This window comes from Ranitomeya variabilis, chromosome 3 (genome assembly GCF_051348905.1).
Source record: "Ranitomeya variabilis isolate aRanVar5 chromosome 3, aRanVar5.hap1, whole genome shotgun sequence".
Lineage (NCBI taxonomy): Eukaryota > Metazoa > Chordata > Amphibia > Anura > Dendrobatidae > Ranitomeya > Ranitomeya variabilis.
The window spans coordinates 765,936,013-765,958,499 of NC_135234.1; the positions used below are offsets into that span (position 1 = coordinate 765,936,013).

Sequence of the window (22,487 nt, forward strand, 5' to 3'; positions counted from 1 at the left end):
CCATAGAATATAATGCAGCACAGGCCCATAGAATGGAATGCAGCACAGGCCCATAGAATGGAATGCAGCACAGGCCCATAGAATGGAATGCAGCACAGGCCCATAGAATGGAATGCAGCACAGGCCCATAGAATACAATGCAGCACAGGCCCATAGAATATAATGCAGCACAGGCCCATAGAATGGAATGCAGCACAGCCCCATAGAATATAATGCAGCAGAGGCCCATAGAATGGAATGCAGCCAGCCCCATAGAATATAATGCAGCAGAGGCCCATAGAATGGAATGCAGCACAGCCCCATAGAATATAATGCAGCAGAGGCCCATAGAATGGAATGCAGCCAGCCCCATAGAATATAATGCAGCAGAGGCCCATAGAATGGAATGCAGCACAGCCCCATAGAATATAATGCAGCAGAGGCCCATAGAATGGAATGCAGCCAGCCCCATAGAATATAATGCAGCAGAGGCCCATAGAATGGAATGCAGCACAGCCCCATAGAATATAATGCAGCAGAGGCCCATAGAATGGAATGCAGCCAGCCCCATAGAATATAATGCAGCAGAGGCCCATAGAATGGAATGCAGCCAGCCCCATAGAATGTAATGCAGCAGAGGCCCATAGAATGGAATGCAGCCAGCCCCATAGAATATAATGCAGCAGAGGCCCATAGAATGGAATGCAGCATAGCCCCATAGAATATAATGCAGCAGAGGCCCATAGAATGGAATGCAGCACAGCCCCATAGAATATAATGCAGCAGAGGCCCATAGAATGGAATGCAGCACAGCCCCATAGAATATAATGCAGCAGAGGCCCATAGAATGGAATGCAGCACAGCCCCATAGAATATAATGCAGCAGAGGCCCATAGAATGGAATGCAGCACAGCCCCATAGAATATAATGCAGCAGAGGCCCATAGAATATAATGCAGCACAGGCCCATAGAATGGAATGCAGCACAGCCCCATAGAATATAATGCAGCAGAGGCCCATAGAATGGAATGCAGCACAGCCCCATAGAATATAATGCAGCAGAGGCCCATAGAATGGAATGCAGCCAGCCCCATAGAATACAATGCAGCAGAGGCCCATAGAATGGAATGCAGCACAGCCCCATAGAATATAATGCAGCAGAGGCCCATAGAATGGAATGCAGCACAGCCCCATAGAATATAATGCAGCAGAGGCCCATAGAATGGAATGCAGCCAGCCCCATAGAATACAATGCAGCAGAGGCCCATAGAATGGAATGCAGCACAGCCCCATAGAATATAATGCAGCAGAGGCCCATAGAATGGAATGCAGCACAGCCCCATAGAATATAATGCAGCAGAGGCCCATAGAATGGAATGCAGCCAGCCCCATAGAATACAATGCAGCAGAGGCCCATAGAATGGAATGCAGCACAGCCCCATAGAATATAATGCAGCAGAGGCCCATAGAATGGAATGCAGCACAGCCCCATAGAATATAATGCAGCAGAGGCCCATAGAATGGAATGCAGCCAGCCCCATAGAATACAATGCAGCAGAGGCCCATAGAATGGAATGCAGCACAGCCCCATAGAATATAATGCAGCAGAGGCCCATAGAATGGAATGCAGCACAGCCCCATAGAATATAATGCAGCAGAGGCCCATAGAATGGAATGCAGCCAGCCCCATAGAATACAATGCAGCAGAGGCCCATAGAATGGAATGCAGCACAGCCCCATAGAATATAATGCAGCAGAGGCCCATAGAATGGAATGCAGCACAGCCCCATAGAATATAATGCAGCAGAGGCCCATAGAATGGAATGCAGCCAGCCCCATAGAATACAATGCAGCAGAGGCCCATAGAATGGAATGCAGCACAGCCCCATAGAATATAATGCAGCAGAGGCCCATAGAATGGAATGCAGCACAGCCCCAATAGCTCCACAATCCAGTCATCACTCATTGATAAACAAAACAAAACACTCTACTCACCTTTCCTCCTGCCCCGCGCTGCTCTGGCTCTGGTCTCAGCAGTCGCAGTCTGCCCGCCCGGTCACACAGCAGGTGCGCGATGATATGACGTCATCGCGCACCCGCAGTGTCAGCGGCAGAGCGGGGAATGATGGGAGAGGGGGCGTCAGCAGACGCTCTCTCCTCCATCATTGCATTCAACTGGTATAGTTGAATGCGGGGCCGGGAGTGTGCCGACAGCGGGGAGAGTGTGCCGACAGCGGGGAGAGTGTGCCGACAGCGGGGAGAGTGTGCCGACAGCGGCACACTCGAGCGGCCCACTATAGCCACCGGCCCTTCTGGCATTTGCCATAACTGCCCGATGGCCAGTCCGGCCCTGCACACGGCTCAGCAGTCAGTATCACACAGGATAGGATTAGATACAGTAGCTCAGCAGTCAGTATCACACAGGATAGGATTAGATACAGCTCAGCAGACAGTATCACACAGGATAGGATTAGATACACGGCTCAGCAGACAGTATCACACAGGAGAGGATTAGATACACGGCTCAGCAGACAGTATCACACAGGATAGGATTAGATACACAGCTCAGCAGACAGTATCACACAGGATAGGATTAGATACACAGCTCAGCAGACAGTATCACACAGGATAGGATTAGATACACGGCTCAGCAGACAGTATCACACAGGAGAGGATTAGATACACGGCTCAGCAGACAGTATCACACAGGATAGGATTAGATACACGGCTCAGCAGACAGTATCACACAGGATAGGATTAGATACACGGCTCAGCAGACAGTGTCACACAGGATAGGATTAGATACACGGCTCAGCAGTCAGTATCACACAGGAGAGGATTAGATACACGGCTCAGCAGACAGTATCACACAGGATAGTATTAGATACACGGCTCAGCAGTCAGTATCACACAGGATAGGATTAGATACACGGCTCAGCAGTCAGTATCACACAGGATAGGATTAGATACACGGCTCAGCAGACAGTATCACACAGGAGAGGATTAGATACACGGCTCAGCAGACAGTATCACACAGGAGAGGATTAGATACACGGCTCAGCAGTCAGTATCACACAGGATAGGATTAGATACACAGCTCAGCAGTCAGTATCACACAGGATAGGATTAGATACACGGCTCAGCAGTCAGTATCACACAGGATAGGATTAGATACACGGCTCAGCAGACAGTATCACACAGGAGAGGATTAGATACACGGCTCAGCAGTCAGTATCACACAGGATAGGATTAGATACACGGCTCAGCAGTCAGTATCACACAGTATAGGATTAGATACACAGCTCAGCAGACAGTATCACACAGGATAGGATTAGATACACGGCTCAGCAGTCAGTATCACACAGGATAGGATTAGATACACAGCTCAGCAGTCAGTATCACACAGGATGGGATTAGATACAGCTCAGCAGACACTATCACACGGGAAAGGATTAGATACACGGCTCAGCAGACAGTATCTCACAGGATGGGATTAGATACACGGGTAAGCAGACAGTATCACACAGGATAAGATTAGATACACGGCTCAGCAGACAGTTTCACACAGGATAGGATTAGATACACGGCTCAGCAGTCAGTATAACACAGGTGATGACATTTTGGGTTCAGGCTGATAGATACATTATGTGTTGGATTTCTCAGTGCTCTATTTTCAAAGCTAAAATCCCAGTCCAGATGTGGAGAAATGTCAACTCCTGATGATGGATTTAGTGTTGTGCAAACAGCAGATATTGCAAAGAATCTCATATTAACCCTTCATTGCCCATGATGAAGCTTTCCAGCTGTCGTGTCACCTTCCCACATACATTTGGTTCACGGTTTGACAGATTGATGACTAATAACTTCTAATGCTCCTATTACTCATAGCAATTTCTTGAGATTATAGACTATGAGACCATATAAAGCGAGTTCCATACAGTGAGTGCCATATAGTGTCATATAGTGAGTGTCATATAGTGAGTGTCATATAGTGTCATATAGTGTCATATAGTGAGTGTCATAGATTGAGTGCCATATAGTGAGTGCCATACAGTGAGTGCCATACAGTGAGTGCCATACAGTGAGTGCCTTACAGTGAGTGCCATACAGTGAGTGCCATACAGTGAGTGCCATACAGTGAGTGCCATACAGTGAGTGTCATATAGTGAGTGTCACAGAGTGCCATAGAGTGAGTGCCATATAGTGAGTGCCATATGGTGTGTCATGCGGTGAGTGCCATATAGTGAGTGCCATATTGTGAGTGCCATATAGTGAGTGCCATACAGTGAGTGCCATACAGTGAGTGCCATACAGTGAGTACCATAGAGTGAGTGCCATACGGTGAGTGCCATAGAGTGAGTGCCATAGAGTGAGTGCCATACGGTGAGTGCCATATAGTGAGTGTCATATAGTGAGTGCCACATAGCGAGCGCCATATAGTGAGTGTCATACAGTGAGTGCCATACAGTGAGTGCCATACAGTGAGTGCCATATAGTGAGTGCCATATAGTGAGTGCCATATAGTGAGTGCCATATAGTGAGTGCCATACATACAGTGCCATATTGTGTGATGCGGTGAGTGCCATATAGTGAGTGCCATATAGTGAGTGCCATACAGTGAGTGCCATACGGTGAGTGCCATATTGTGCCATACGGTGAGTGCCATATAGTGAGTGCCATTGTCATGAATCCCCAATGGCTAGGGAAGCACCGGATAAGCAAAGTATAATAAATATCGGACGAGCTCTAGGGTGATGGAACCTGGGCTGACCGCTGCCCTACGCCTGACAAACGCAACTAGAGATAGCCAGGGAGCGTGCCTACGTTGGTTCTAGACGCCACGCACCAGCCTAAGAGCTAACTAGTACTGCAGAGAAAACAAAGACCTCACTTGCCTCCAGAGGAATTAACCCCAAAGGTATAGTTGCCCCCCACATGTATTGACGGTGAAATGAGAGGAAGGCACACACATAGAGATGATGTATATAGCTTTAGCAAATAGAGGCCCGCTGAAAACTAGAAAGCAGAATGACACAAAAGGGGACTGAGCGGTCAGCAAAAAACCCTAATCAAAAAAACCATCCTGAGATTACAAGAACCCATGTGCCAACTCATGGCACATGGGGAGAACCTCAGTCCACTAGAGCTACCAGCTAGCATAGAGACATAATAAGCAAGCTGGACAAAAAAACAAACAACTGAAAATCAGCACTTAGCTTATCCTGAAAGATCTGGGAGCAGGTAGGCAGGAACCAAACTGAGCACATCTGAATACATTGATAGCCGGCAAGGGAATGACAGAAAGGCCAGGTAAAATAGGAAACACCCAGCCTCTGATGGACAGGTGGAAACCAAAGGCCGCAACCCACCAAAGTCACCCAGTACCAGCAGTAACCACCAGAGGGAGCCCGCAAACAGAATCCACAACATGCCATACAGTGAGTGTCATATAGTGTATCATATAGTGAGTGCCATATAGTGATTGTCATATAGTGAGTGCCATATAGTGAGTGCCATATTGTGATTGTCATATAGTGAGTGCCATATTGTGCCATACGGTGAGTGCCATATAGTGAGTGCCATACAGTGAGTGCCATACGGTGAGTGCCATACGGTGAGTGCCATACTGTGGGATGGCAGTAGAGTCCCCTGGGGAGCAGCACAGATGCTGCCAATACTGCTGTGATCATGTGACCCTGACAGTACTACTACTACTACTCCCCCCATCTCTCCTTCTGCCACTGCTGTCTCTATCACCAATCACCCAACAAATACTGAAAAAAATAAAAAGTAACAAAACTTTCCTGTTGGAATCAAATTCTCCTCCCCATTCCCTGCAGGGACATCAGAGGAACATTCCGGAATCTCAGGGGGGTTTCCCTTCAGGTATTGGGGGGGCAGGAATCCCCCCGCCCATAGAATTAATCATTAACAAAAAAAATTCTAAGAAAAAGCCTGAAATCTGAAAAATAAATGTACAAAGTTGATATTCTGGTGATAAAGAAATGTGAGATTATTTCTGCTCCATCGCTCCTCACTTAGGACTCAGCAGGAGGGTCCCGACCGTCCCGGGGTTTGTTTTTGGGGGGTTCGAGGGCTATTTTGGGTGGTCTTGGTGAGGTCTGACAACCAGACATGTAGCAACCATATTTCTGGTCACTTCCAGTAGTCAGGGGGGTCCAGTATTCAGGACTGGTGGGGACACATCCACATGTAGGAAACCTTCCAAGGAATTTCCACCATGGGGACAGGGGTAAGTACAGTGGGTGCTGCGGTGCAATCGCTTTCCAAAAACCGCAGCGAAATCATGTGATGCAAATAGAAGCTAAATGTTGCTGCGGTGTGAACGGGGCCCGAGGGGTGAGGACTTGTCCCTCGGCTCCAGCTCTGTCCCCAGGCTCCAGCTACACGTTACATTGGGACCAGCAATTGGACCTTCTCCCATCATGGGTCCAGCCCCAGAACAGAGGCCGGTCCTGCGCTCACCTGCGGAGGTCGCTCAGCCGCAGGGTCTCTGCCTCCAGGTAGCCCCCCAGGAGCTGGAGCAGGAGCTTCTCTGTGCCCAGAGCCTGCTGGACGGCCGCCATGGAGCTGTACATGTCCCCAGAGGTGACCTGCAGCGAGGAGACCAGGACCATCCACCACAGCCGCGGACACATCCCGGAGCCGGCAGGGCCGATCACCAGCAGCTGCAGACGATCCTGGGATCTGGGGATCTGGCAGTGAGAGGAGGAGGAGGAGGAGGTGGTGGTGGGAGAGGACTGGAGACCCCTGACTGCAGGAAAAGCCAATCATTCCCATCCTCCCCTGATCTGCAGGAGGCTCACAACTTTCCCTTTTCTTCTTAGTTTTCTTTTTTATTCCTTTAATTTTTTTAAAACACAAAATTGTTGCTTTCTTAAAGAGACAGATATCAATAATCTAAAAAGCAAAAGAACTTTCAAGGTTTGGGCCACATAGTAATCTACCATAGCTATATATTATCTATTATCTATCATCTATCTATCATCTATCTATTATGTATCTATTATCTATCTATCTATTATCTATCTATTATCTATCTATTATCTATCTATTATTATTATACATTTTTATAGCGCCATTTATTCCATGGCGCTTTACATGTGAAAAGGAGCAAATATAGACAAATACAATTAAATAAACATGAGCAAAAAACAAGGCACACAGGTACATAAGGAGGGAGGACCCTGCCCGCGAGGGCTCACAGTCTGCAGGGGATTGGTGAGGATACAGTATCTATCTTATCTATCTTTTTGATGTGTCCTTCTTACCTCCCTACTTCTCCCTTCCCTTCGTTCCTCCCTTCCTTCTTTCCTTCCTTGCTTCCTTCCTTCTTCCCTTCCTCCCTTCCTTCCTTCTTCCCTTCCTCCCTTCCTTCCTTCTTCCCTTCCTCCCTTCCTCCCTTCTTTCCTTCCTCCCTTCTTTCCTTCCTTCCTTCCTTCCTTCTTCCCTTCCTCCCTTCCTTCCTTCTTTCCTTCCTCCTTTCCTTCCTTCCTTCTTCCCTTCCTCCCTTCCTTCCTTCTTCCCTTCCTCCCTTCCTTCCTTCCTTCCTTCCTTCTTTCCTTCCTTCTTTCCTTCCTTCCTTCTTCCCTTCCTCCCTTCTTTCCTTCCTTCTTTCCTTCCTTCTTTCCTTCCTTCCTTCTTTCCTTCCTTCCTTCTTTCCTTCCTTCCTTCCTTCCTTCTTCCCTTCCTCCCTTCCTTCTTTCCTTCCTTCTTCCCTTCCTCCCTTCCTTCTTTCCTTCCTTCCTTCTTCCCTTCCTCCCTTCCTTCCTTCTTCCCTTCCTTCTTTCCTTCCTTCCTTCTTTCCTTCCTTCTTCCCTTCGTTCCTCCCTTCCTTCTTCCCTTCCTTCCTCCCTTCCTTCTTCCCTTTGTTCCTCCCTTCCTTCTTCCCTTCCTTTCTTCTTTCCTGCCTTCCTTCTTCCCTTCCTCCCTTCTTTCCTTCCTTCTTCCCTTCCTTCCTTCCTCCCTTCCTTCTTCCCTTCGTTCCTCCCTTCCTTCTTTCCTTCCTTCTTCCCTTCCTTTCTTCTTTCCTGCCTTCCTTCTTCCCTTCCTCCCTTCTTTCCTTCCTTCTTCCCTTCCTTCCTTCCTCCCTTCCTTCTTCCCTTCGTTCCTCCCTTCCTTCTTTCCTTCCTTCTTCCCTTCCTTCCTTCCTTCTTCCCTTCGTTCCTCCCTTCCTTCCTTCTTCCCTTCGTTCCTCCCTTCTTTCTTTCTTTTTCTTTCCTTCCTTCCTTCTTTCCTTCCTTCCTCCCTTCCTTCTTCCCTTCGTTCCTCCCTTCCTTCCTTCTTCCCTTCGTTCCTCCCTTCTTTCTTTCTTTTTCTTTCCTTCCTTCTTTCCTTCCTTCCTTCCTCCCTTCCTTCCTTCTTCCCTTCGTTCCTCCCTTCTTTCTTTCTTTCTTTCTTTCTTTCTTTTTCTTTCCTTCCTTCTTTCCTTCCTCCCTTCCTTCCTTCCTTCTTCCCTTCTTCCCTCTCTTCCTTCCTTCTTTCCTTCCTTCCTCCCCCCACTGCTTGTATTTCCTGTAGCGCCCCATCAGGCAATATGAAGCATTACAAGTTTATAAAACCACTGACACTATGGGGGTCTTTTATATTTTTGTGACACTACTGACATAGGACAGGGCCCATGATTGATGTCAAACATCTTTGAAAGTTTTTGTAAACGTTTCTTCTGACTTTTCCTCTTTGGCTTGGGACCTGTCACTTTGGTGCTATATTTGTGGTTGGGGGTCTGTAAATATTGATATATGTGACCGGCTCAGACCCCAGTGTCTGCTTCCTATTGAGGGGAGTGAAGAGGTTTCCTGACATCCAAAATGAAAAGTAAAGAAACCCTTCTGCCCTGGGAAGGTGACCCCATGACCCTGAGGTGGAAATGACCTTTCAATAGGTGGTCACAAAAGACCCCCAGAGGATTCACACTGCAAGAGCTGGAGAATCTGTAACAATTAGTAAGGGCAAGAGAGCCACCTAGTGGCCACAATGCAGTATTACTCTCTATCCTCCTACCTCTCAGTTCTGGGGCGGCCAGGTGGCCGTATGCCCCTCTAAACCCTTTACAATGGTACTTATATATTTATTTATGCCTTACAACTTGTGTCAATAAAGAAATGTTATTTTTTCCGCTTTCACTTTTACATTTTTCAGTCAACAGATCTGTGTGAGGACTTGTCTTTTAAATATATATATCGTAAAAACTTTTTGGATTGATTTTTTTTTTTTAATGAGGCTGTTTTGAAAAAAATTATACATTTGTTATGTTTTACTACTTTTACAGAAATAAATATAGAACCAATCACCCTCTGCCACAATGTATTCTTCTGTCGGAGTTGTGCGAGGGTTTATTCTTTGTGGAACGAGCTGTCATTTTTGCTTTTGGGTATTTTTGGGTAGATATAATTTTTATTTTTTGTGCGGTGGGAAGAAAATACCGGCAAGTGTTTACTGTGTAGGAGATATATAAAGATACACAAAGATATATCTCTCTCCTGTATCATACTGTGTAGGATAAATTGTACCATAATCCAGCTGTACACATCATTATCTATGTGCTGATACCAAGTATGTGCTGGTTTTTGTCTTTTTTTTTATAAGAAACCATTTTTGGGAAGATTTTTTTTTGTAATATTTGGTACAGAAACCTTTGCTACATACAGATCTTCTCCAGATCTTTCAGGTTTCGGGGCTGTCGCTGGGGAACATTGAGTTTCAGCTCCTCCAAAGATTTTCTACTGGGTTCAGGTCTGGAGACTGACTAGGCCACTCCAGGACCTTGTAATGCTTCTTACGGAGCCGCTCCTTAGTTGCCCTGTATATGTTTCGGGTAACTGCCATACTGGAAGACCCAGCCAAGATCCATCTTCAATGCTATTACTGGGGAAAGAAGGTTATTGGCCAAAATCTCAGGACACATGGCCCCATACATCCTCTCTTCAATACGGTGCAGTCATCCTGTCTCCTTTCCAGAAAAGCACCCCCAAGTATGATGTTTCCCCCTCCATGCTTCACGGTTAGGATGGTGTTCTTGGACTAATACTCATCCTTCTTCCTCCAAACACGGCGAGTGGAGTTGATACCAAAAAGTTCTTATTTTGCTCTCCTCTGACCGCACGACCTTCTCCCATGTCTCCTCTGGATCATCCAGATGGTCATTGGCGAACGTCAAATGTTCCTGGACATGTTCTGGTGTGAGCAGGGGAACCTTACGTGTCCTGCAGGATTTTGATCCATGACAGCGTAGTGTGTTACTAACAGTAATGTTTGAGACGGTGGTCTCAGCTCTCTTCAGGTCATTGACCAGGTCCCACTGTGTAGTTCTGGGCAGATTCCTGACCTCTCGCAGAATCATTATTACCCCACGAGGCCAGATCTTGCATGGAGCCCCAGATCGAGGAAGATTAACAGTCATCTGGTGTTTCTTCCATTTTCTAATAATTGTGCCATCAGTTATTGCCTTTTCACCAAGCTGCTTGCCTATTGTCCTTTATCCCATCCCAGCCTTGTGCAGGTCTACAATTTTGTCCCTGGTGTCCTTAGACAGCTCTTTGGTCTTGGCCATGGTGGAGAGGTTGAAGTGTGATTGAGTGTGTGGACAGGTGTCTTTTATACAGGTAACAAGTTCAAACAGGTGCAATTATTGCAGGTAATGAGCGCGGAGTAGGAGGCTTCTTACAGAAACACTAACAGGTCTGTAAGAGCAGAATTCTTGCTGGTTGGTTGGTGATCAAATACTTAATTCATGCAATAAAAGGCAAATTAATTATGCAAAAATCCTACAATGTGATTTTCTGTTTTTTATTTTTAGATTCTGTCACTCACAGGTGAATTGTACCTACGATAACAATTACAGACCTCTCCATTCTCTGTAGGTGGGAAAACTTGCACAATCGGCAGTGGATCAAATACTTATTTTCCCCACTGTGTGTAAACCCGTCACTGGCGGCAGCAATTATCTAACTCTGTACAACTCTTATCTTGCTGCTTCTTCTGAGACCTTCAAAACCATCATGCTTGTGACATCATGTGAGACTGTGTAGTCTCTAAGTTCATTGCCTGCCCATGAGTGAAGTTGTGGAGCTGTCATCTGTTAGTGCCTGCACTCCTCCTGCCACCTCGAGTGGGAAACCACTCTATAATCGAGGACCACTACATCTGTCAGTGAGAAACTTCTACAAACAAGGACCACTACATTCCTGAGTGGGAAACCACTCTGCAATCAAGGACCCATCACTAGGTCCTTGAGAAGAAAAAACTCTGTAATCAAGGACCACTGAATCCCTGCGTGGAAAACCACTCTGCCATCAAGGATCACTACATCCTTGAGTAGGAAACTCTACAGTTAAGGACCCGCCACTAGGTCTTTGAGAGGAAAACATTCTGTAATCAAGGACCACCCATTACATCTCTGACAGGAAAGCTCTCTGCAATAATAGACCCCAACATCAAGGGCCACTATATTTCATGCCCCTTATAGAAATGATAGGTACTGGTAGTCCATGTGGAGGAGCCAAGAAGGGACTCCTCCCTTTATGATATCCCTATGTCCTAGTTGTAGATGTGGGCAGAGCCCTTTGCTCAAAATTTTCCAGGAGTGGAAGGAGGGCTGCTCCTAAAAAATGTAGGCCTGTTTTGCAGCAGTGATGATACCACAATGTGGCAGTAGGAAAGTAAAACAAGCGGGTTCTATATAGTCAGTAGCGAAGTACCAAAGGAAAAGACAAAACACAGAGTCAGAGACAAGCCAAAAAGTCAGTAGCACTCAGGAGCAGATAAGCCAAAGATAGAAGACAAAAACAGGTCAGGATACAAGTCAAGTCAAAACCAGGGGGGTCTGCACACTAAAGGGAAACAATGAGTCAAGACGGGAACAGGGGAAAACAGATTCATGGGTTCAGGCAGCTAAAGCAGCAGGACAAATCAGGATATAACAGAGTCAGCTGCACATGCCATAGGCAGAACTATAACTGACACTGCCACAGGATGCAACAGAGACAAATAGCAAAACCTGAAACCAGTCTGAGGCTAAGAAAAGTTAGCCCCTGACATGATCAGACCGGGAAAAGGGAAAACAGGACTCAAAACCCGGTCTGGATCATGACAGTGACATCATTATTTTATTTTTGGCCTGTGTCTAATCAATGGAAATAAAGCCAATATGAGTCCAAATTAATACTTTTAAGACAAAACGTTTTGAACTTTATGACCAGAGAAGGAGATCGTCCATGTATCTGATTGTATAAGCTTTTTGGTCTTCATTATCTAACAAAAGTATCTTGATAAAAATTTCTTTATGTATTGTCTCAAGAGTTCATCTCGGATTCCATAGATTAAGGGGCTGAGGAATCTGGGCAAACATGTGAACACAAAGAAATGTATTTTTGGGAAGAACTCTGGCCACTTGGACAGATAGGCTTGGGTGAGTGTGGTTAATAACGGACTGGTGCACAATAGTATCTGAAAGGCATGGATGATAACCGTCCTCCCGGCTTTAGAGGCAGAAGAAGACTGAGGACACACTCTCCTGGCCACCTGCATGACCTTTACATATGTGAATATGATGACTATCCCAATCACGAGGAAGAACAGAATGAGACTTATGGACTGAATGATAATCTGAATTTTGTTAACCACCAAATTTTCGATTTGGCATATAATGTAAAGATTGAATATATTTGTCATGGAAGAGACCATGACACAGAATTCAGCCACATATGGGATAATCACAAGGGAACATATCATGGTGAACGCGGCATTAGCTCTTTGGGGTGAGCAGAGCTCGGCGTGTCGGAGTGGATGACAAATGGCAATATATTGTTCCATAGCCATGGCCGCCAGGTTACACGGGGTGACCTTGAATGCTCCTGCTGAGAAGGTGTATAATATGTAACAAAGAGGCACAGGGACGTGTAATAAATATACAGATGCCAACAGTAAATAGAACCCTAGAAATAGATACAATGTATCATTGAAGAGCAAGAAGACAAAGAGGACATATCGAGCGTTCTCCCGTAGAGTCGGAGTCTTTAGGAAGATGTTAAAGACCAAAGTGATAAAACAAAGGAAAAAAATGAAGCCAATGATGATTGAAGGAATGATGGTCCAATGTATGAGCTGGGAGATTATGCTGAAGGACATCGTGTGGGTTGTGTTGTCTTGGAGCACAGATGAGTTCACCATATTGAAGGTGTGATGCCCTCGTCTTTTGGGAATGTCATGTTTGTAGAGAAAGAGAGAAAAACAATTTTTTTTATTACTCATCCATACAATTCCGTTCTTTCTGTGTTAATTACGGGACACACAAGACAGTGGCATAGGCTACAGCCAAATCTATTAGCTCTTCCTACGCAGGATATACACCTCCTGGAGAAACCAATCTAACCAATTTATACACAGTCGAAGTTACTAAAAGTTGCCAACAAAAGATAAGCAAGAAAAACCTGGTGCAAAAGTTTAGATGGATGTGAAATGAAAAAAAGGAAACAAAAAAGTAACAAAACTGTCATGATACAGACCTGATTTTGAGTCTTGCTTTCCCTTTTTCCCTGTCTGGTCATGTCAAGACTTAATTTTTCTCAGCCTCTGTCTAGTCCCAGGTTTGCTATTTATCGCCGCTGCTTCCTGCAGGCGGTGCCAGTTATAGTTTTTGCCAGTGCTGCTGTAGCTGACTCTGGTTGCTCTGATTTTTCCTGCTGCATTTGCTCTCTGAACCCGTGTCTCTGTTTTTTCCCTGTTCCCGTCTTGACTCAGTGTTTCCCTTTAGTGTGCAGACTCCCTGGTTTTGACTTGGCTTGTATCCTGATCTGTTTCTGTTCTTTGTCTTTTGGCTTATCGGCTCCTGACCGTTACTGTCCCCCTGTCTTGTCTCTGACCACAAATCTGCTTTTTCCTTTGGTACTGCGCTACAGTCTAGGATTTTACCCTGCTTGTTTGACTATTCTGCTGCCACCTTTGGTAGCCTCACTGCATCACTGCAGGTCAGCTGTGTTTAGGTGCAGACCTGCTCCCTCTCTACTGCCACCTAGTGAAGCCTGCACGTACCTGCATTGCAGCAATATGACAAAAACATCCACTTTTATTGTTTTGAGGAGATACAAAAGACCATTGGAGATCCAAAAGCCATCCTGGTAGGGGGCAAATCAAAAAGCATAGTAGATCTAATAAGCGTCGAGTATGTAGAGGTTTATAAGGTACTGCCTGACAACAGTGCGCTGGAAAAGAGGCCCAATGGCACCTCTTGAGTTGACCTGTGAGTTGGAAAGTAGGAATCTTGCTCCTAGTCAATGGCCACACTGATCCATAAAGCGTACGCCACCTATAATGCCGTCCATAACTATGAAAAGAAAGTTGGACCTTTGGAAGGAGACTGTTTGTGACAAATAGATGGAAGAGTTGTAGCTAGATTTGAGGCAACTCAAATTTGTGTTGAATTTCACAAAATATTTGAATTTACTAGAATTCAACTTTTTTTATTCACTACCTGCTAATCTAGCATCATGGCAGCTATTTATCTGGATACTAAAGTGTCAGTAAGGAGTTAAAAATACTTTGCTAAATTATACATGTTGATCTCTCTCTCACATGTCACTCTCTCTGGTTCAGTCTTCTCCTCCAGCATCTCAAGTGTCTCTGGTGCTGACTAACATCATGATGTCATGGGGTGATATGTCATGAAATCATGGAATTCCTAGACTAGGAGGAGAAGTCCGGACCAGAGACAGCAACAGCAGACCTGAAGAGAAGAACAGACTGGAGGCAGCAACAGGAGACCTGAAGAGAAGAACGGACTGGAGGCAGCAACAGGAGACCTGAAGAGAAGAACAGACTGGAGGCAGCAACAGGAGACCTGAAGAGAAGAACGGACTGGAGGCAGCAACAGGAGACCTGAAGAGAAGAACAGACTGGAGGCAGCAACAGGAGACCTGAAGAGAAGAAAGGACTGGAGGCAGCAACGGGAGACCTGAAGAGAAGAATGGACTGGAGGCAGCAACAGGAGACCTGAAGAGAAGAACGGACTGGAGGCAGCAACAGGAGACCTGAAGAGAAGAACAGACTGGAGGCAGCAACAGGAGACCTGAAGAGAAGAACGGACTGGAGGCAGCAACAGGAGACCTGAAGAGAAGAACAGACTGGAGGCAGCAACAGGAGACCTGAAGAGAAGAACGGACTGGAGGCAGCAACAGGAGACCTGAAGAGAAGAACGGACTGGAGGCAGCAACAGGAGACCTGAAGAGAAGAACGGACTGGAGGCAGCAACAGGAGACCTGAAGAGAAGAACAGACTGGAGGCAGCAACAGGAGACCTGAAGAGAAGAAAGGACTGGAGGCAGCAACGGGAGACCTGAAGAGAAGAACGGACTGGAGGCAGCAACGGGAGACCTGAAGAGAAGAACGGACTGGAGGCAGCAACGGGAGACCTGAAGAGAAGAACGGACTGGAGGCAGCAACGGGAGACCTGAAGAGAAGAACGGACTGGAGGCAGCAACGGGAGACCTGAAGAGAAGAACGGACTGGAGGCAGCAACGGGAGACCTGAAGAGAAGAACGGACTGGAGGCAGCAATGGGAGACCTGAAGAGAAGAACGGACTGGAGGCAGCAATGGGAGACCTGAAGAGAAGAATGGACTGGAGGCAGCAATGGGAGGCCTGAAGAGAAGAACAGACTGGAGGCAGCAATGGGAGGCCTGAAGAAAAGAATGGACTGGAGGCAGCAACAGGAGGCCTGAAGAGAAGAATGGACTGGAGGGAGTGACAGGAGGCCTAAAGAGAAGAACTGACTGGAGGGAGCAACGGGAGACCTGAAGAGAAGAATGGACTGGAGGGAGCAACAGGAGGCCTGAAGAGAAGAACGGACTGGAGGCATCAATAGGAGACCTGAAGAGAAGAACGGACTGGAGGCAGCAACAGGAGGCCTGAAGAGAAGAACGGACTGGAGGGAGTGACAGGAGGCCTAAAGAGAAGAACGGACTGGAGGGAGCGACAGGAGGCCTGAAGAGAAGAACGGACTGGAGACAGCAATGAAAGACATGAAGAGAAGAACGGACTGGAGGCAGCAGCAGATGACCTAAAGAGAAGAACGGACTGGAGGCAGAAACGGGAGACCTGAAGAGAAGAATGGACTGGAGGCAGCAACAGGAGGCCTGAAGAGAAGAATGGACTGGAGGGAGCGACAAGTAAGGGCAGGGGAAGGGTGTGCGTAATTTTTTTGCCCCATGTTTGCTGTAATCTGGGGTTTGGAGAGGCCTCGGAGTATAATAAAGTACATTTGATTGCTGATGAAATTTCCTGGCCAAGTTCAAATTTTGTTAGATTTGCTCATGTCTAGCTATAGCTATATCTAGAATTTTATAAATATTTTCTAAGATAGGAAGGACTACCTTGGATGTTAAGGAGGGAATAAGACGGAGAATCACCAGACACCCATTAGATAGGAGAGGCCACCACCATCAAGGACACCTTCCAGCAAGAAGTCGCAGAAAGAACTCACACAGAGGCATAAATAGTGACTGAATGACTGAAAGACCTGAAAGAGTGACCAAGGCATCGAGAGAAGAGGATGATTGAGTTAGGTGGGCAATCACTTAAGTAAAAAGCTCACAAGACCAGAGACCATGGGTTGCTGGAAGAAAATGGAAAATGCTGAAGTTTGAGGCTGTGTTGCCGACTCTGGCAACTGTGCCAAAGTGGTGGATCCCAGCTTGTTGGTTCAAATAAGCAACTGTGGTGGTTTTGTCATACTAGAACTACATGGATATTGAAAGGAGAAACTTACCAGTGTAATCAGACTTCCATAGGAACATAAAGGCAGTAGCACATTGAATCTAATTCCGAGTCGTGGGACATGACTCTCCCTGTCCTCGACTGAAGTTCAGTAATGGATCTTGGGACCTGAAATGCAAAAGAGAGAACACAAACACACAACAAGATAACTGCAAACATTAATATCAACTGAAGTCTTGTTGATGGTTTATAGTCCACAACAATAGAAAATCATTTTGCCAAACTAGAAACCCTTCTACAAATTCAGCAAAATGACGGGTGCAGGTGGCAGCAGCAGTTTTTCTGAACCGTATTGAGCCAGGCGACCAGTTTTGGGAAAAAATAATATTCACCTGACCGCTCACCTGTTCTGCCATCCCACAGATCACTGCCTGAAATTGGAACATCATGACATTACGATGAGTTGTGACCTCTGAGGTTGGAAGACCAGTTGTAGAGTGAAGACACCGGCACGGAACAGCAGAGAGGAGACCACGAGGACCGGACGGTCAACAGTGGGCACCGGAGGCTGCAGGGGTGCCGGGACTGCTGAGTAGAGATGAGCGAATTTGTTCGGATTTTGTTCCGAATACGATCAGCAGTGAATATCGTTTTTGCAATATCCGTTGAACACAGCCGAACGTCATTAGAGTCAATGGGAGTAGAAATTTCTGAATATGTTCAGAACCGTCATCAAACAAACATTCGGCACGAATAGTGTTCGAATATGGCACGAATATGTCAAAATCAGATTTGGGGACAAAAAACGAACAAATTCGCTCATCTCTACTGCTGAGCAGCAAGGTATGTTTTTTTTTAACCTTTTGCAGGCCTTTTACAATTCAACAAAATGGCGGCCACAGCTGGGATTCGTGCGGATCGAATTATTAAAAAATCCAGATTCTGGAGAAAACAAATTTTTGCAACATTTGAGTAGAATTCAACTCTACTCAAATACATTTGCCCAAATCTGAACAGTTTTAATTTTTTGAATTGTTCGTCTTTTCTGGGCGTTGTGCTGCTTAATACTCACATTGATAAAGTTTACGTGAATCTGCTCTTGGTAGTGAAGGAGCCTCAGCCTCTGTCTTATGTCTTCATGGTCCCTGCAGTGACTTTATTCGGCTTCTGCCTGGATGATTTATAGTCACACTATGAAATGAACTGGAAACTGAACAGAAATCCTGGGGGTTCTCGAGAAATCCCCCTTGTGTTCTGCTTTGCTTCTAATTCCAGGATGGATTCTTATGGAAAACTATTCTTGTATTTGATTTCTCTGATGGCGCGTGTGGTAATGCTCATCTTCATTTCTAGACTATTTCATTATATTCTTATCTAATAAGAGGCTCAGAGTTATTGGTGAACACAGTAAACGAAAAGATTAACTAAATTTTCATTCTTTTCTTTTTTAAATAATTTTGTCCAGCATCAAAGGTCAGGAAACTTTGTAAATCACTTTATAAAGATTTGTCTTCATTCCTGTAAAAAAATACAATTAAGTGTCTCCCAAATTCTGCTTTTCCCCAGTTTATTTGCTGCCTTAATCTTTCAGACCTGCCTTCACTCTCTTTCACTGGCATCATCTGTACTCCAAATGAGTACGTTCTGATACCAATGCTATAGAAGAAGGAAAATAGACTGTGGAAAAGCCAACGTTTTGAGGTCACAAACATGATTTTTTTACAAGAATGAAGACAAATCCCCAACTAAAGTGATTTGTAAAGTTTCATTCCATGCCTGACAAGGTTATTAAAAAAAAATTAAGTTTATTTACTTTTTAAAAGAAACCTGTCACATTGGTGTCACATTAGAAAATGCTATTTACCTGTAGATACAAGGGTCAATCAGCAGATTATTATCGTTCTGATGCTGTCTTGCCACTGTACTGAAAGTAGCGCTACAGGAAGAAAATGTACTTATTTTCTCCCAGGAGCCGCCGGCTTTCAGTCATGGGGACGGTGCAGGGAGTGGCTACAGTCACCGCTTACTACGCTATAAGAAAGCCCTGGCAATTTAATTGCCAGCTCTCTATTCACAGATGCTCGGCAGAGTCGGCTGTCAATCACAGTGTAGTATGCTGAGCGGTGCTGTGAGCAGTGACTGTAGCCACTACGTTCACGCCCCATGGACTGAAAGCCGGCGGCTCCCAGAAGGAAGCAGTCTGACAGCATTGTAATGCATTTTACCAGCAGATTAACCCTATATCTCTATGTAAATAGCATTCTCCACAGTGTCAGGTTCCATTAAAGGTAGTAAACTAAGGAAATGTAACCTTTTTGCAACCTGTACAACTAGCATTCAGGTCCGGCTATGTAGCTGCTCATTGTTCTAGTGCAGAGCATCAGAAGACTAGTATATGAGGACTGGATTACACCGTATTCCTTAGCTGCCGAAGGAACCAAAGTACCTCATTACCGTTTCGCCCCAGCACCTTCTGACTCTTCTTCATCTTCATTAAATTGTATATAGGATGTAGCGGCTGTTGGTGACATTGTATTTCTCCGCTTTGGGGTAGTTGAAGAATGGACACAAATGAGAGTTTAACAACTTTACTTACAGGGAGGCAAAAAGGTTGATATTTTCAGAAGTCTAGTAAGAGGGAACAAAATGACTTGAAAAGAGGTAGACGGCTTATACAACAGTAGGCTGACACGCCACACAATTTAAAGTCTGTTGGCAAACTCCTCATTGCTACCTCCACCCATGGTCTGATCAATGGCATATTCCAGTACTTGCTAACTCTCTGAGAATATTTTGGGAAACTACCATAAAAAGAGGACACTTACCAAATTTCCTGTGCTTCCTCTAAACTTCTTGGAAACAGGACTTTTGTAAGTTTTTTTGCAGCTGTCTTTGGGATGCTTCATTATTAAATAGGGCCAGGGGTTCAGTGCTTTCTTGTGGTGAAGAATGGTGGTGTGACGGGGTGGAAGTGTGTTGTGAACTCTGTTTTTGGGCTCCCTCTTGTGGTCACAAGTGGCACTGTGTGAGTGCTGTCTTTGGGCTCCCTCTGGTGGCTCTTTGTGTCATTCTGCAGGTCTGAGGCTGGTTCAGCTGTCTCGTTATCTGTTAGCTGGTTTCCTATTTAGCTCACCTGGACTTTCAGTAGTTGCCTGCTGTCGATGTGTTCAGTGCTATTTTGATCTCTCCTGAATCCCTTCGTTATCAGTCTCGCCAAGAGAAGCTGGGTTTCTGTTTGGTTATTTTTTGCTCATCAGTGTTCAATATGTTTCTTGGTTATTTATTTGTCCTTGTCCAGCTTCTAGTATGTGATTTCCTTGCTTGCTGGTGGCTCTGAGGGGCTGGGTTTCTCCCCTCGCACCGTTGGTTGGTGTGGGGGTTCTTGTATTCTCAGCGTGGATATTTTGTATAGGCAGGGGTGGGATTCAAATTTTTAACAACAGGTCCTCTAAGTCGCGGCGGCCGTAATTTTGGCCACGCCCATTTTCAATAACCCCACCCATACTAATAAGCCACGCCCAGTGGCACGATTCATATTTTCGGAAGCAGTTTGTCTCCCTTAATGACAAGAATACGTTGTGACATACGGTATTAAAGTCATTCAAAGAACCAATGACTAAAGCAAATGTACTGCACAGGACAATTGTCCGTGTACAAGGTGCTGTAGCTGATCAGTCCACAACATCCTTAGTTAAATTACTAAAGTAGAAGTATGAAACAGTAAACTATGTAGTACTCACTTGAAAGCAAAAACAGTATTCAAGGATTCTAACCAAAGCGGAAGCTGGATAAACATATAGTTGGGATGATTTAGGGCAGGCGCTCACGGACGATTTTGCTGCGATTATACGGTGCGTATAATCGCAGCAAAGCAGCTGTCAAACCTGCCCTGCGAGCGGGTCTGAGAGTGCTGGAGCGCATACCTGCGCTCCTGTTACAGAGCCCGCCCCGACCGCAGGTGTCCTAAACGGGACTCAGAGAGGCAGCGCGATGCTGCCTCTTTGAGTCCCGTTCAGGACACTTGCGGTCGACTTCGGGCTTTGAACAGGAGCGCAGGTATGCGCTCCAGCACTCTCAGACCCGCTCGCAGGGCAGGTTTGACAGCCGCTTTGCTGCGATTATACGCACCGTATAATCGCAGCAAAATCGTCCGTGTGCGCCTGCCCTTAGGTAAACCTGCATTCGCAGGGGGTTGGACCCGATGGCCCTTGAGGTCCCTTCCAACTCTACAATTTTATAATTCTAAGAATGCTAGCACCAAAGAACAGGGCGCTGATACTGTATATGGGAGAGGGGTGTTATACGGGTTGTGTACTACAGCTCTGCATTTATCTATACAATAGTAAAAGACCAAACAAACCTTGAGGAGTCTTCCATGATGTCAACGTGGCATCCACTGTGTTTCTAGCCAGCAGCTTCAGCTGGTAGCTAAAAATAAGAGAGAAAGTGTTAGGGGCACTGTGATGTCTATATGAACACGATCGTGTCATATACACATCAGCTTCTCCCTCCTATATACATACACATTTCCCCGTATACACAGCTCCACTTTCCAGGATCCTCCACCTTCCCCCATCCTAACCCATCATCTTCTGCAACCTCTGCCACTGTTCTGCATCCCCCCCCCATTCACCGACCCCAGCAGCTGGCCCCCCGCACATTCACCAACAACAACGGCAGCACATGCACTGTCATCGTTCGTACCCCCGAGGCCACAGTCATGACCCCAGCGCAGCAGTTGGCCCCCACTGCCGATTGGATCGCCCCCCCCGGGCCGCACAATCAGCTGGCCCCCACTGCCGATCGGACCCCCCAGGCCGCACAATCACCCCCCCCAGCGCAGCAGCTGGCACCCCTCCCGACGATCGCCCCCCACCCCCTAGGCTGCACAATCACACCCCAGTGCAGCAGCAGCTACAGCCGGCACCACCCCTAATGACCCCCCCCCCTCCCAGCGCAGATACAGCCATCTCGACGTTCGGACCCCTGCCCGGCCGCACAGTCACACCCCAGCAGCACACAGCCGGCCATGGCCGACAATGGGGCAGGGGCGTAGCTAGGTCTTCCAGCGCCCGGGGCAAAGATTCATTTGGCGCCCCTCCCCACCTCACCAAACCCCCCCTCACCAAACCCCCCTCCTCTTCCCCATGTAATTTATCTAGACACTCTGTGCCATCGGGCTTCCCCTTTACTGTGTCCAGCGCTCTGCCCCCTCCTGTGTCCAGCGTTCTGCCCCCCCTGTGTCCAGCGTTCTGCCCCCCCTGTGTCCAGCGCTCTGCCCCCCCTGTGTCCAGCGCTCTGCCCTCCTGTGTCCAGCGCTCTGCCCCCTGTGTCCAGCGTTCTGCCCTCCTGTGTCCAGCGTTCTGCCCCCCTGTGTCCAGCGTTCTGCCCCCCTGTGTCCAGCGTTCTGCCCCCTCCTGTGTCCAGCGTTCTGCCCCCTCCTGTGTCCAGCGTTCTGCCCCCCTGTGTCCAGCGTTCTGCCCCCCTGTGTCCAGCGTTCTGCCCCCGTGTCCAGCGTTCTGCCCCCCTGTGTCCAGCGTTCTGCCCCCCCTGTGTCCAGCGCTCTGCCCTCCTGTGTCCAGCGTTCTGCCCCCCTGTGTCCAGCGTTCTGCCCCCCTGTGTCCAGCGTTCTGCCCTCCTGTGTCCAGCGCTCTGCCCTCCCGTGTCCAGCGTTCTGCCCTCCTGTGTCCAGCGTTCTGCCCCCCTGTGTCCAGCGTTCTGCCCTCCTGTGTCCAGCGCTCTGCCCTGCCCTTTCATGGTCAGCTGAAAACACTATCAAA

General features: G+C 46.8%; 1 protein-coding gene across 1 annotated transcript in view; it reads right to left on the bottom strand.

Moving 5' to 3' along the window:
* P4HA3 (prolyl 4-hydroxylase subunit alpha 3) overlaps positions 1-6,777 on the bottom strand; it is a 36,801-nt gene extending 30,024 nt beyond the window's left edge. The window contains exon 1 of the mRNA XM_077298793.1: positions 6,465-6,777. Within this exon, the coding sequence (XP_077154908.1) occupies positions 6,465-6,637 (173 nt within the window). The 5' untranslated portion in view covers positions 6,638-6,777. The remainder of the gene's footprint in view (positions 1-6,464) is intronic.
* Between the last annotated feature and the right edge of the window lie 15,710 nt (positions 6,778-22,487).